The 16,804-nt window shown below is 41.4% G+C and overlaps 1 protein-coding gene across 1 annotated transcript in view; it reads right to left on the reverse strand.

Annotated features, from left to right (window-relative positions):
- LOC114668192 (gastrula zinc finger protein XlCGF57.1-like) overlaps positions 1–16,804 on the reverse strand; it is a 42,118-nt gene that overhangs the window by 11,672 nt on the left and 13,642 nt on the right. The window contains exon 2 of the mRNA XM_051925764.1: positions 10,721–11,160. Within this exon, the coding sequence (XP_051781724.1) occupies positions 10,721–11,123 (403 nt within the window). The 5' untranslated portion in view covers positions 11,124–11,160. The remainder of the gene's footprint in view (positions 1–10,720; positions 11,161–16,804) is intronic.

Genomic DNA, 16,804 nt, shown 5'->3' on the forward strand with positions numbered 1-16,804 from the left:
CACATTTATATTTAATTCAGCTAGCATTTAAGTTTATATGCCTTGTAAGAGCCAATCTTAGAAAGTTAAAGTTTTGAGTTAAACTCATATTAATGTTTGCTTTATTTGAATAGAATATAATATCTTCTATAGTCATAGACAATGGTATAGTCTTTTCCCCCTATAAGTTAGCAAGATATAGAATCTTCTTACTATAACTGAGAAACTGTGAGTTAATAAGCTCTTGTTGTGTTTAGAACAGGTCCCAGTAATCAGGGACTTGAAAGACCCATTTTCAAGTTAGAAATGGGATAAGCATACAGTTTTCTGACCGCTATGAAATGGTTCAGAAACGTTTTGAAATGGTTCAGAAATTATAAGTAATTAGCAATGATTTAAGATGTAACAAGATTAAGCTTAGAACTAAATTTTTTCTTATTATAATTTTTTCTTTTTTTTTTTGCTATTTTTAATTTTCTTTTTTGTGTGAACTGTTTTTACTTTCAAACTTAACTAAACTTTTAAAAACGAAGATATTTTGTCTGTGGAATCATTTCTGCGCGTCAGGCTTTTGTTGAATCCCATTTTTTAAGTTGGAGCTGCTGAATTTTGAAAACTTTGGGCAAACGCAGCTACATGCCTTGTTATTGGTTTTAGAACTATTGATTATTAAAAGGAGTTGCTTGACATATTTTTAAGTGGCTTAGTGAGGCACTATTAATTACAGGCCATTGCTTTTGTTTTTAACGTGGCCTGCTTGCTTGTTTTTCACTTGCCATGTTTAAGGACCAAGGACGCTATGTTTTTGAGGGAACTGAAGAAAAATGTTTTTTGTTTTGGGACATGGCTGGGCCTTTTGACTCACCAGAGTCTAAACAAGAATTTTAGAAAAACCTTCAATGCCCCAAACTTAAAGGAAACTAAGTAAATTGACACGCTAGCACATTGCATTTAAATTTATATATTAAGGCTTACGAACATTTCAGATGATCAGATTAAAATCAAGCTGTATTGTGTTAGTTAGGTTGAATTATATAGAAGCTTAAAGAATTGATTATCAAGGTTAGCCTCTTTATTGGTAAGTCAGACGGTATGTGGTTGCACGTCATTGGCTGATGACGCAGCTGCCTTTGCTCTCAGTCTGTAACATTGGCCTGTATACATACATTCTAGATAGCATTTAAGTTCCTACGTTAATGCCTCCTCATGAAGCAATATCTTAATTAATCAAGGTAAAACAACACATACTATATCAGCTGGCTTTGAGCAATATAAAAATGTAAGGGTTCATTACTAAAGGCTTTAACACCGTGCTTGGTAACTCAAACGCTCTGCAGCAGCTTAGCTCTTATCAGTAAAGCTGTATGCTGCGCTTACCAGCACAGCTATGATTTTAGTCTTACTGGATGCTGGTGCATCAAGCAAATATTAATTGAAAAGTTCATTTTTTTATATGTGGGTCATCCTGGTTCCAGCTTAATGATGAGGACTAATCAATTAAAAGGATTCCAGTTTTTATTAGCTCAAGATTTGGAATGTCTTCTTCTTCTTTCGGCTGCTCACGTTAGGGGTTGCCACAGCGAATAATCTTCTTCCATATCTTTCTGTCCTCTGCATCTTGTTCTGTTACACCCATCGCCTGCATGTCGTCTCTTACCACATCCATAAACCTTCTTTTAGGCATTCCTCTTTTCCTCTTCCCTGGCAGCTCTATCCTTAGCATCCTTCTCCCAATATACTTAGCATCTCTCCTTCTGAATTTCCCCTTGGGATTAATAAAGTATCTATCTATCTATCTGCACATGTCCAAACCAGCGCAATCTCGCCTCTCTGACTTTGTCACCCAACCATCCAACTTGAGCTGACCCTCTAATGTACTCATTTCTAATCCTATCCATCCTTGTCACACCCAATGCAAATCTTAGCATCTTTAACTCTGCCACCTCCAGCTCTGTCTCCTACTTTCTGGTCAGTGCCACTGTCTGCAACCCATATAACATAGCTGGTCTCACTACCGTCCTGTAGACCTTCCCTTTCACTCTTGCTGATATCTGTCTGTCATAAATCATTCCTCTCCTCCTCTAGAGCATATCTCCACCTCTCCAGGGTCCCCTCAACCTGCTCCCTACTATCGCTACAGATCACAATGTCATCAGCAAACATCATAGTCCATGGGGACTCCCGTCTAATCCCACAGCTCCTCTCAAGGCACCCTGTCATATGTCTTTCTCCAGGTCCACAAAGACACAATGCAACTCCTTTTGGCCTTCTCTATACTTCTCCATTAACACCCTCAGAGCAAACATTGCATCTGTGGTGCTCTTTCTTGGCATGAAACCAAACTGCTGCTCACTAATCATCACCTCACTTCTTAACCTAGCTTCCACTCCTCTTTCCCATAACTTCATGTTGTGGCTCATCAATTTTATCCCCCTGTAGTTACTACAGTTCTGCACATCCCCCTTATTCTTAAATATCGGCACCAGTACACTTCTTCTCCACTCCTCAGGAATCCTCTCACTTTCCAAGATTCCATTAAACAATCTGGTTAAAAACTCCACTGCCATCTCTCCTAAACACTTCCATGCTTCCACAGGTATGTCACCTGGACCAACAGCTTTTCCATTCTTCATCCTCTTCACAGCTGTCCTTACTTCCACCTTGCTAATCCGCTGCACGTCCTGATTCACTGTCTCCACATCATCCAACATCTTCTCTCTCTTGTTCTCTTCATTCATCAGCCTCTCAAAGTACTCTTTCCATCTGCTCAACACACTCTCCTCGCTTGTGAGTATGTTTCCATCTTCATCCTTTATTACCCCAAGCTGCTGTACATCTTTCCCAGCTCGGTCCCTCTGTCTAGCCCATCGGTTCTTTTCTCCCTCCTTAGTGTTCATCTTTTCTCCCTCCTTAGTGTCCAACCTCTTATACAATTCATCATACACCTTTTCTTTAGCCTTCGCCACCTCTCTATTCACCTTGTGCCTTATCTCCTTGTAATCTTGTCTACTTTCTGCATCTCTCTGACTATCCCACTTCTTTGTCATCCTCTTCCACTGTATACTCTACTGTACTTCCCCATTCCACCACCAGGTTTCCTTATCCTCCCTCCTCTGTCCAGATGTCATGCCAAGCACCCTTCTTGCTGTCACCCTTACTACATATGCTGTAGTTTCCCCAACTGTCTGGTAATTCTTCACTACCACCCAGTGCCTGTCTCACCTTCTCCCTAAACTCAACCTTGCAGTCTTCCTTTTTCAACTTCCATCATTTGATCCTTGGCTCTGCCCTCACTCTCTTCATCTTCTTGATCTCCAACGTCATCCTACAGACCACCATCCTATGCTGCTTAACTACACTTTCCCCTGCCACCACTTTGCAATCTTCAATCTCCTTCAGATCAACTCTTCTGCATAGGATGTAATCTACCTGTGTGCATCTTCCTCCACTCTTGTACGTAACCTTATGTTCCTCCCTCTTAAAATACGTATTCACCACAGCCATGTCCATCCTTTTGGCAAAATCCACTATCCTCTGACCTTCTTCATTCCTCTCCTCGACACTATACCTACCCATCACCTCCTCATCGCCACTGTTCCCTTCACCAACATGTCCATTGAAATCCACTCCAATCACCACTTTCTGTCCCTTGGGTACACTGTTCATCACTTCATTCAACTCACTCCAAAAATCTTCTCTCTCATCCATTGCACATCCAACTTGCGGGGCATATGCACTAACAACATTCATCATCACACCTCCAATTTCCAGCTTCATAATCATTACTCTGTCTGACACTCTTTTCACTTCCAAAACACTCTTGACATACTGTTCCTTCAGAATAACCCATACTCCATTTCTCCTCCCATCCACACCATGATAGAACAATTTGAATCCATCTCTGATCCACTTGGCCTTACTCCCCTTCCATTTAGTCTCTTGCACGTACAATATATCAACCTTCTTTCTGTTCATCATATCTGCTAGCTCTCTCCCCTTACCAGTCATACTGCCAACATTCAAAGTTCCTACCCTCAGTCCCACTCTCTTTACCTTCCTCCTCTCCTCCTGCCTCTGGACATGTCTCCCCCCTCTTCTTCTCCTTCTACAGCCAACAGTAGCCCAATTTCTGCCAGCACCCTGTTGGCTAACAGTACTGGTGGTGGTCGTTGTTAACCCAGGGCTCAACCGACCCGGTATGGAAATTTGTATTGTTGTCTGCATTTTGATTTGGCAAAACATGCAGGCAGCAAGTACAATCTTCCAGTCCTAATGACTGTTATGAAAAGACTGATTATTTTTAGGGCAAAGAAGTTCACAAGGCGAGTTAATCGTTATGAAAACAGATACAGCACAAGGTCATTATCACGAAAGTTAACAAGAGAATGATGAGAATTATGTGCGAAATGGGGATGTTTTTGTGATTAGAACTGACATTAAAACAAACCGCACTGGTACTGTACTGGGATGGATTGTTAAGAAAAAGGGGGATGTGCAGAGCTGTAGTAACTACAGAAGAATAAAAGTGATGAGCCGCAGCATGAAGTTATGGAAGAGAGTAGTGGAAGCTTGGTTAAGACAGGAGGTGATGATTAGTGAGCAGCAGTATGGTTTCATGCCAGGAAAGAGCACCACAGATGTGATGTTTGCTCTGAGGATGTTGATGGAGAAGTACAGAGAAGGCCAGAAGGAGTTGCATTGCGTCTTTGTGGACCTGGAGAAAGCATATGACAGGGTGCAAAGAAGTATGTAAGAGTTGTAGAGAATATGTATACACAATGGGAGGTTGGAAAATCGAGAGTACACCTTATGAGAAGGATTTAGGAGTCATAGTGGACTCTAAGCTATCGACTTCCCGACAGTGTTCAGAAGCCATTAAGAAGCTAAGAGAATGTTAGGTTATATAGCACGATATATGGAGTACAAGTCCAAGGAGGTTCTGCTCAACCTTTATAATGCATTGGTGGGGCCTCATGTTGAGTACTGTGTGCAGTTTTGGTCTCCAGGCTACAAAAAGGACATAGCAGCACTAGAAAAGGTCCAGAGAAGAGCGACTAGGCTGATTCCCGGGCTACAGGGGTTGAATTATGAGGAAAGATTAAAAGAGCTGAGCCTATACAGTTTAAACAAAGGAAGATTAAGAAGTGACATGATTGAAGTGTTTAAAATTATGAAGGGAATTAGTACAGTGGATCGATACTGTTATTTTAAAATGAGTTCATCAAGAACACGGGGGCACAGTTGGAAACTTGTTAAGGGTAAATTTCGTACAAACATTAGGAAATGTTTCTTTACACAAAGAACAATAGACACTTGGAATAAGCTACCAAGTAGTGTTGTAGACAGTAAGACGTTGGGGACTTTCAAAACTCGACTTGATGTTTTTTGGAAGAAATAAGTGGATAGGACTGGCGAGTTTTGATGGGCTGAATGGCCTGTTCTCGTCTAGAGTGTTCTAATGTTCTAATGTATGAGGGAAATGTGACAGTATTGAGGTCTGCAGTAGGAGTGACGGATGAATTCAAGGTGGAGGTGGGATTATATCAGGGATCAGCTCTGAGCCCTTTCTTATTTGCAATGGTGATGGACAGGTTGACAGACGAGATTAGACAGGATTCCCCGTGGACTATGATGTTTTCTGATGACAGTGTGATCTGTAGCAATAGTAAGGAGCAGGTTGAGGAGACCCTGGAGAGGTGAACATATGATCTAGAGAGGAGAGGAATGAAGGTGGTCAGTAGGAACAAGACAGAATACATGTGTGTGAATGAGAAGGAGGTCAGCAGAATGGTGAGGATGCAGGGAGCTGAGTTGGCAAAGGTGGATGAGTTTAAATACTTGGGATTAACAGTACAGAGTAACATGGATTTTGGAAAAGAGGTGAAGAAGTGAGTGAAGGCAGGGTGGAATGGGTGGAGAAGAGTGTCAGGAGTGATTTGTGACAGACGGGTATCAGCAAGAGTGAAAGGAAGGTCTACAGGACGGTAGTGAGACCAACTATGTTATATGGGTTGGAGACGGTGGCACTGACCAGAAAGCAGGAGACAGAGCTTGAGGTAGCAGAGTTAAAGATGCTAAGATTTGCATTGGGTGTGACAAGGATGGATAGGATTAGAAATGAGGACATTAGAGGGTCGGCTCAGGTTGGATAGTTGGGAGACAAAGTCAGAGAGGCGAGATTGCATTGGTTTGGACATGTGCAGAGGAGAGATGCGGAGTATATTGGGAAAAGGATGTTAAAGATAGAGCTGCCAGGTAAGAAGAAAAGGGGAAGACCTAAGAGAAGGTTTATGGATGTTTATGGAAGAAAATGATTGGGAGATACCAAAAGACTAGTCTGAGTTAGAACGGTAAGTCAAACTGATAACAGAGCAAATAATTCTTGAAATTAGAAATCAGAAACAAAAAAAAAATTCATTTGAAAAAGAACAAACATAGGTTTTTTTCTGCAATTTTACATACCCAAGCCAATCTTAATACCATCACCAATATGATCTCGTAATCATCACGTGCCCTAAGGAATGCTGGGTAAAACCAATATGGACACTACAGACTCAAAGGAAATAAATTGGTTATAAGAAAAAGATGGCATTGGAGCAAAAGCATTTTTTTAATCTTGGATATAGTTTTCCATAGCTTTTTTTTTTTTCATTTTTAGTCTTTATATATTTTCCCTTTCAGGAAGGGAGCACCTGAAAGTAGTTCAATGGAACAGCCATACTTGAAATACTGGTGCGGTTTTTGGGGTAAATCTTTACCAAACACAACTTGATACTGATGACAATCAATAGATAACAAAGTGATATTCAAAAACACCAAGACTTCTCAAGGGGGATATGTAAATGACAATCCAAACTCCATTTTTCAATGTCTTTCTCCTTCCATCAGCTGAAATGCATTGCTAGCCGAGCAACCTCTGCATTTACCATTAAGTGACAGCCAAGTAAAAGCTGGAGAAATCCAAACTTAAACAATACCCAAAAGCAAAGCATAAAAAGTCCTGCTATACGAGAAAGGGAGAGTGAAGTGCTGAGAGAACAAAAAAAGTCTTTAATTTTCCCTCAGGTAACTGCAGGACTGCAGCTCTGTTAAAACAGAACAATCCAGACAAGCACAGGCCATTCAGCCATGCAAACCTCGCCCGGTCCTATCCACTTAATTCTTCTGGAATAACATCACATCAAGTTTTCAAAGTCCACAAAGTCCTACTGTCCACCACACTACTCGGTCACTTATTCCATGTGTCTGTGATTCTCTGTGTAAAGAACAATTTCCTAATGTTTGTGCAGAATTTACCTTTAACAAGTTTCCAACTGTGTTCTTGTACACATTACAACACAAACAGGCAAGACTCAAGACTGTTAGCTAATGATGCACAGAGATGGACACTCAGTTGAATTAAGTAGCTCTGCGAATGTGCTGCTTAAAATCTTCAATTGAATTTAAATCACTTTACAGATGCAAGAAAAAGTTTGTGAGCTCTTTGTAATCTCCTGAATGTCTGCCCCAATTCCTCCTGAGAATGGGGTTTGATCTTCAAGTACACTACAATAACAGAGAAACACCATCAACCTGAACTCATAACACACAAACAACTGGACTGTCAATGTTGAAAATGTCTTTAAACCTTTACAGTCCTGACAGGTCAGGTGTTCAACCAATGAGATGAGACTGGAAGTGTGGATTGGAGGCAAGAAAACTTGACAGGGGAACAAACGCATATTTAGAGCAATTCTGATCCAAGCCTACATAATATTTCAGAGAAACTGGGAAATGAAGACACCCTTGATCAAGCAGTAAAATGAAGCCACACCAGCTTAATGATGACTCGCAAGCATAATAATCCATTTCACCGAGCCGTTCTTAGAAGTGCATTGAAGTGACAAACATTACACCTCAAAAATGATGACTGTGATGCACAGACTGTATTTTACTTCCCTTTAAGAGTGCCAATGATACGTATTTGCATTAAAGAAATTCTGTTTTGTCATCACTTTATATTGGTCAGGTATTTTGTCACTTCTCAGGAAACTGGCCGACACCTCAACAATATCTCGGCCAAGCATCACTCCATTAGGCCTGCTGTGCTGGAAGTCATTAACTTACTGGTGATGCACTACATTTCAGATGGTGTGAGTGTACACACATCAAACATGACATGTTTTTGCCAACATACAAAGGCAATTTGCAGCAGTGTCCAGCTCTCCCAGCTCAATCGGAGCACTTTACTGCACTCATATTCAAAAAGGGAACCTAGCAAGATTGAAGCTGCTTTTGTTATTGCAAGCAGTGACATTCCATTAATACACAAGTCATCCATGATGCAGTTCACAAACGTTGTGTCTCTGTGCCTTGCACAACCTGCCATTCATTTATTTTGAGGCAAAACAGCTTTGACAGATGTGATGGTGCTGTATGTGGTTAACTGCTTGTTGGTGAAGTAACCTGCTGAACCCTCAGTGTCTGATATGGCCTGAACTGTTCATAGCAACCTCAATCATGTTATTATATGTGCCAAGTGAAAGCACAGAGGACAGGTGCTATAATGCTAAATTAAGGCAGCTATTCTTGAATGCTGGTGATGGGGTCTCGACAAGTCAGGAGGGACAGGCTGTTCTATCAGCCAAAGAAGGATCCTGACTGCATATGTAGGAGATGGACTCATATGCTCAATATGTGAGTGTTTCAGGGTCATGATTCAATGAGTACTCACATATGCATGTTTACAAAGTGATTGTGATTTATCAAAAGTAAATTGTGTAGAAATGGGTGTATGCCAGGTTTTATAAATTACATTTTTTTTTGGCATACACATTTTCCTGTTGTTTATTTTGGCATGCACATATGTTCTGGTTAAATTTCATGAAAATTTTTATAAATGTATCTCCTAGTCTGGTGCGTGGGTCTTTTGAAGTCCTGTCACCCCATTTCACCATGTGTGTGTCCCCATTTCACACTGGTTTGGCAGTAAAAGAGCACTGCACATGAATGCTATCAACTCATGGTAGAATCATGGTTTGGGACAGTTTTGTTTCTGCACAACCAGGAGAGCATACCATCATCAATGTAATTCTGAATTAAAAATTGTTATAAAGAAATATGAAAGAAGAATGTCAGGATAGTGAAAACTTAATAGAAGTTATAAGATGAAACAATACAATGAGCTGAAACAATGGAAGAAATCTATAAGAGAAAGGCTTAAACAGAAGAAAACTGGTGTCCCGGATTGGCCAATCAGATTCCAGAGCTTAAGATTTGTTGGCTTTACCTGAAGGTCAGCTGATCATTCAAGGAATCCCAGAGACACCGAGGAACTGAAAACTCTGGAAAGGAGAAATGGACTCAAATTGAAGTCTGAGCAGCAGCTGCAGGAAATGCTTGGTGGAGGTCATGGGAGCTAAAGCAGGATCAACAAGTTAGTGAAGACAGGGGGTCACAAATTGGACTACAGTGATCCCTCGCTATATCTTGCTTTGCCTTTCGCGGCTTCACTCCATCGCAGATTTTATATGTAAGCATATTTAAATATATATCGCTGATTTTTTGCTGGTTCGCGGATTTCTGCGGACAATGGGTCTTTTAATTTCTGGTACATGCTTCCTCAGTTGGTTTGCCCAGTTGATTTCATACAAGGGACGCTATTGGCAGATGGCTGAGAAGCTACCCGGCTTACTTTTCTGTCTCTCTTGCACTGACTTTCTCTGATCCTGACGTAAGGGGGATTGAGCAGGGGGGCTGTTCGCACACCTACACGATACGGACGCTTGTCTAAAAATGCTGAAAGATTATCTTCACGTTGCTATCTTTTATGCAGCTGCTTCCTGAAATGACATGCTGCACGGTGCTTCGCATACTTAAAAGCTCGAAGGGCACGTATTGATTTTTGATTGAAAAACAAACTCTCTCTCTCTCTCTCTCTCTTCCTGCTCCTGACGGAAGGGGTGTGAGCTGCCGCCTTCAACGGCTTTGTGCCGCGGTGCTTCGCATACTTAAAAGCAAACAGCCCTATTGATTTGTTTGCTTTCCTCTGGCTTTCTGATAGACTCTGCTCCTGACGCACACTCCTTTGAAGAGGAAAATATGTTTGCATTCTTTTAATTGTGAGACGGAACTGTCATCTCTGTCTTGTCATGGAGCACAGTTTAAACTTTTGAAAAAGAGACAAATGTTTGTTTGCAGTGTTTGAATAACGTTCCTGTCTCTCTACAACCTCCTGTGTTTCTGCGCAAATCTGTGACCCAAGCATGACAATATAAAAATAACCATATAAACATATGGTTTCTACTTCGCAGATTTTCTTATTTCGCGGGTGGCTCTGGAACGCAACCCCCGCGATGGAGGAGGGATTACTGTATTCAGGTTTAAACAATGTAGTCAGGAATGACGAGAAGTTTAATTGTTTTTTATTATTTAAGATTTGTCTGTTTTTGGTGACTTAATTGAAGATCAGACCACACTGTTACGAGGAATTATGGCAGAAATAAAGGGGAATTCCAAAGGGTTCACAAACATTTTCTTACAACTGTAAGATTGTTTAAGTCTTTTACTAAAGACAGGTTTAGAGAGTTTGCATAATATAATGAAAGAACATAAAATTCCTAAACTTATAAAAATGTAGTGAAATTGTGTTTTATTGTGTGTTTAATATTGTTTGAATGTTTGTCTAAGAAAGCACAAGACAGCACTTTCAGGCCCATAACCCTGACCCTAAAACATACACTCATTTTCATGTTCCACTTACTTGCTTTAGATGACATTTTAGGTGGTAGCTGACATTCCTGAATTTTAGGAGATGAAACTCCTTCAGTCATCTTTGTGTCAGACTGTAATGATTCATGTTTTAAATTGATAGAAGACGCCGGAGATGAAGAGTGTCTGCTATGAGAAGAGACTAACCCAGTCACTGCTCCATCTTGATGTTCATAATGAAGGTCATCTTCCTTGACACTCTCAGTGCTGACACTCTTCCCTTCATCCTCCTGTTTAATACTCACTGACCCCAGTTCACAGTCCTCTTCCTTAATGTCCAGACTCTCATGTTTAGGATGGACACTCTCCCATTCACTGTCCTCCATCTTAATATTTATGGTCCTCTCCTCCATGATATTTATGTCAGCCTCACACGTCTCCTCTTTCACATCCATCTAAATGTTGCAGTAAATGGCAGATTTCTCTCTCTCTCTCTGTGGAAAGAACAGGATTCAATTCCATTAAAACTGTGTCATTCAGAACTAAAGACATTTGATTTTTATAACATCCTGTTAGTTAAAGCTGATGTCAAGTCAGACAGTTCTTAGCAAGCTGACAGTAACTCATCACTTTTCATATCAAATTTGGTGTAAAATGGAGTGTGGGAATAAAAGAAGGGTCCAACAGGCTGGAATAAGGAGGAGACCATCTTGCACTGATGCACACTACTTTGATTAAACTTCCAGTGTTGTTGGGGTCCTAGAATTGTGTTATCAGTTAATATTAAGAAAGGTTTATACAAGTAAGCCCTCAGAATTATGTTAAGAATTGAAAAAGAATTTCAGATAGCGGAATTCGACATCCTGCTGTTTTCAATAACAAGAAAATGAATGTGTTCACCGCATATCCAACGTCCCCCATGGAACATCACAAGAATGACTGATTCACTCTTAATCATGTCCACCAAGGATTTCTGCATAAAGCACAGCATTTAAAACACTAGCTTGTTAACACTTAGACTTATATGGATGGATGGATGGATAGATGGAGCTTTATTAGTCCAAAGAGGAAACTTAGCTTTATATAGGAAGCTGAAAAAATATTGTAACTTACAACTCCCTCCTTAAAGCAAAGGCAAAATTTACAAAAAAAGAATTAAAACCTTAATAATAATACATTTTATTTATATAGCGCCTTTCCCATGCTCAAGGCACTTACAGAATAAATAAAGAACGGCAGAATATACAGTATATAGCATTGTACAAACCAGATAAATAAATAAAGAAGATTAAGACAGTAAATTCTGAAAAAAAAACAGACAACATAATTGATGGTCTAGCACACACACATACAGGTTACATTAGCATCTTGACAGAGAAGTAAACTGAGAGAAAGGTAATAAAGTCAAGTAGAGCTAAAAGCCTTCCTGAACAGATGAGTTTTGAGTTGTTTTTTAAAAGAATTCATGGAGTCAGCTGACCTGATTAATTTTGGTAGGTCATTCCAGAGTCTGGGCGCTATACAGCTGAAGGCCCTGTCACCCATGGAGTGTAGATTAGTGAGGGGCACAACAAGATTGCCAGAATCAGAGGACCTTAGTGGGCGGGCAGGCACATAGTGATGGAGAAGGTCACTGATGTAGTTTGGCGCGAGGTTATTTAAAGCTTTGTAGGTTATTAGTAGGATTTTATATTCGATTCTTATGACTGTGGTAAAAGATTAAAGAGCAGTCACAGCGTGACTTTATAAAGGCATACTGTCATTGGTGTAAGGAGCCCCAGTAGTGTTTCTTTAACACACATATGCTGAATAATTCATTGGCTGAAGGTCTTCAGTTTCAGTGTGTCAGGAGAGGATCTCAGTTTGGTTTTAATTCTCTCTTTTGCTACAAACTCCAACAGGTCCAGGGTACAACACAGAGTTGAGTCTACCGTCTTAATCACCTGGTAGATCTGATGGGCCTCTCTTATAGTGATGTTACCAGCCCAGCACACCACAGCATCGTTAAACACGTGGAGGATGTCACTGGTGTGTATGTTTGTGTGAAGTACACATAGAAACACAATATGGTATGGTATTGGACAACGAACACATTGAATGAACGTGTACTGTATGAATGCAGATGATAGCAAGCAGCAAAATAAAATACAGTGATAGTGAAATAGTTGAATGGCAGAGGCCATGACAGTGATGCATGTCATCCTATCACTGGACTGTTCTGTAATTTAAAACATTTTGGTGCAACCTGTGCATTGAATTTGTTATGGGGTGAACTTCAGAAGTGTGAGTTTCTGATATAACACTTGTGCCGCTGGAGCGCCGTTACTGAGTGATGTTGTGCTGCTCTGCTTGTTAATTAGTCAGTTTGGTCGCAGGAGGACACACAGGAGAAATCTGAAGCTGAAGTGCCATTTGTGTTGACAGTCTTTATTACAGTGTGCTTGTCAGGAGGTGACCACCTTACTGGGCCAAAGACACCATGTGTAGTGACCACGACAAGCAGGCCAGGTGAATATTTACACTGGTTGTGGTTTTTAAATGGATTTTACGGTCTTGATTTTACTCTGTATTAGTGGAGGAGTCTGGCAGATTAGGATTAAAGATGGTGCCATTATCGTTTTGGCAAATATCAGAGTGGTACATCTTAGCCCTGCTTGATATTTCATCCACAGGATGTTCATCACATACTGAAGGGTTTTTCTTTTTCATTCTTAGCAGTGGTTTTTATCAGCCGTGGTTTTCTTATATTTTAAATAATTGAAAAAAAATGCCACTGCATTTAGAGTTTTGTTTCAATTAGCACCATTTTCTTGTTCATGTTTATTATATGAGCTTTGGTTCGGGGTGGGGGTCTGCAGGATTATTTACTGGTGGATTTGTGTGTGCTCTTTAATTTGAAACTCACATTTTCATATTTTCCTTTTGGTATTTCTACCGACTTATCTTTATTAACAATGTGTACTTTTCACACCAAGTTTGATTCACCTTGTACTTTGTTTGACTTGTAAACCCACCCATAACAATGCTAATCAGAAGATGGTTCAGGCTTTATTATGAAATTTTAAACCTTTTCTTAGCAATAAAGAGAGCCTGTGGTAATAGTCCATGCTTTAATCTGGTCATCCCCAGGCCCTGAACTAAATTGGTATGGGGTAGTGCAGTCCTACTATAATTAATACAGGAGTAGTGAAAAAGCAAACAAAATTCACACAACTTCTAAACAGTGAGAACATGAGGTGCCATGATATCAACAGCTGAACTCCAACTTTGGTGTGCATCTCATCCACTGGACTTTTGGGAAATTTCAGGGGATCCACAAGCAGGTATGTTATCAGACGTAGATACGGAAGAGCTGGCTTTCAGTTTGGATAATGAATTTTGGCTACCAACTCTCAACAGTTGTAAAAATATATTTATAGATGTAGGGACAGGTTATGATTAGTGTGGGATAGCTGTAGTATAGCACATAAAGGCCAGCATATGGTGTGACAATCAGTCTTTATTTTGGACAGCCTTGTCAACAGCAGTGCAGGACAGACTGATATTATTAATTTTTTGCTACTTTGGGACATAAGTCCCATCTTTAAAAGCTGCTGCCAGACACCTTGTATTGCCAGCTAAAAACTGTTACCATGGCTGGGACCCTCACCTGAATGCAGCCTTCATGCCTTACCTGATAAGACAATCGATACCAGACCATGTTAAAATGCAGGGATGTCTCTCAGAAGTACAAGATGGACACTCAAGATCAAACAAGGGACCATAAATCAAGGAGGAGTAACACTGATGGACAGAACTTTGCAGTCAAGAGGATGGGCTTATGCAAACTCAAGAAACCAAGAGCAAGACCTCTATTCCTTCCTTTAAAAACCCTTGTAAGACTAATTATATATATATATATATATATATATATATATTAGTGGCAGTGTGGTGTTGTGGGTCCACAGCTCTCTTAGCAAAGGCCGGTTTGAATAAATAATCACAGCGCTCGCGGCTTAGCGAGGGGCGTGGTGGTTGTGGCTGTAGCGTCCCAGGGTGATCTGCGGTGTGGGCGTTTCTCACCTAAGTGCACAGGTGAGGTACTGCCCACATCCGTGATTGTTCCTGGGGCCGCTAATGTGCTGCAGCTGGTATGTCCTCTTGGAATATATAGAAGCCTGAGCCGGCTAGAAAGGAGAAAAAAGTAAAAAAGAAAAAAAAAAGTAAAGGAGAGAAAGAGATGGAGGTTGCTGAAGAAAGCAGAAAGTAAGAGAGAGAGAGAGCACTGGTGTGGGAGAGCGAGCGAATAAGAGCAGGCTCAAGTTGGAGAAAGCAGGCAGCTGGGAGGAGAGTCCACGAGGGGAGTGTTTGGCCAACACTCAGTGGAGCTGAAGGAAGCGGTCGCTCCAGCTGAGTGATTAAGTAGTTGGAGTGACCAATAAAGGAGTCGACTGACCATCAATAGGAGCGGGAGTCAAGGAGGCTTTGGGCTGGTTTAGCCCCAGCGTGAGCGCTTTGGCCGCTGGGGGAATAACCCAAGTCTCGGTCTGGTTTGGAGCCTGATGTAGCCAAGGTTCGGAGGGATACCGGACCGAAGTGAAAGGCAGCTGTTCCTGCAGGTAGGCAACTCTCCTGTTGAGCAGCCCAGATGGGAGTAGCAAGGGAGCCGCCATGGTATCAGAAGACACCAGGCTTTTTGTTTTAAAGGATTGCTTCCTGTGATATTTTACCTCATGGTTTTTAGAAGATTTTTCTATTGTTTTTAATATCCAATTTTCACTTGCTTTTAATGGATTATTTATTTATTTATTGAAGATTTGAACTTTGAAGGCACTGCACTATTTATTTGGACCCATTGTTTTGATTTATTTTAATAAAAGCACTTTGCACTTTTACATCATCCCCTTGCTGTGTAGTTGCCTCACTGTCTAGCTCATCTAGGTTATAACTATCAACAGTGTAGGGTTCAAGGGCTCCGAACAGCGGAAGGGAGCATGGAGCAGAACCCGCATCATCACAGGCAGACGACCAGGGACCTTACCCCACCAGGACACCTGGAACAAGGAAGGGGCAGAAGAGGGGCAATATATATTCCCCTGGACGCAAGAGGGCAGCCTCCCTGGATTCCATCAGGGCCACCGGGGGCACCAGGATGGTTCCAATGCCATGGACTGCAGCACTTCCGCCACACCAGGAAGTGGTGCCGGAAGATCATCAGGGAGCACCTGGAGCACATCCAGATGTGCCATAAAAGGGGCCGCCTCACTCCATTCGGGGAGCCGGATTTGGGTGGAAGAAGATGGAGCTTGCAACGGGAGGAGTAGAGGTGGTAGAAGAAAAGGAAGTCTAAAGGACTGTGAGCTGTATAGGGCCGAGTATTGTGATCTGTGCCCAGGAATAAAACGTGTGTGCTTTTCAAAATCGGCTTTGCCCTCTACTTGCTTCGCTTGCCCACCCCCTAACCAAACACCCCCCAACCCAGGGTGCGCACTTCACACTTGCCACCTCACGTCTCGACCCAAGATTTTATATATATATATGGAAGAGAAGGTCTGTGATACGGTTTGCATATTTGCAGCTGGAGATCCACAAAGGGAGAAAAAATGAATCACGTATCATAAAGCAGTTTTTATTCCTGAGCTTTCAACCCCTGCCAGGCGTCTTCATCAGAGGATAATGCTTAGACTTACAAGAATCAAAGGCAATAATATAGCAAAACACTACATGGAGGGGGTGTGTGGGGGGGTGGCTAAGTCAGTGTGATGGGGGAGGGGGGGGTATTGGGTGTACAGTTTATTTATTATGAACATGTTCTTCTTAAGTTTGCATATGCTGGATTTATGTCCAGGTGTCTGTTAATGGCGTTCTCATTTGCCATGAGGTGCCATGTTGAACTACCAGTGACCAGTATGAGAGAATGAGAGCGATAACACCAAATTTAACATACCTGCGACCTTGTAACACTAACAAGTCACATGACACCGGGGAGGGAAAATGGTTAATTGGGCACAATTTGGACATTTTTCACTTAGGGGTGTACTCACTTTTGTGAGATTATATATAGTGATGGATAGCTGGGGCCCATGCCTGGCTGGGACGCCCCTTCACCACATCTGCCAGGGGGACAAGGGTAGGAAGCCCAGTATCTCCCCCTGGA

This window comes from Erpetoichthys calabaricus, chromosome 1 (genome assembly GCF_900747795.2).
Source record: "Erpetoichthys calabaricus chromosome 1, fErpCal1.3, whole genome shotgun sequence".
NCBI classification, from domain to species: Eukaryota; Metazoa; Chordata; class Cladistia; order Polypteriformes; family Polypteridae; genus Erpetoichthys; species Erpetoichthys calabaricus.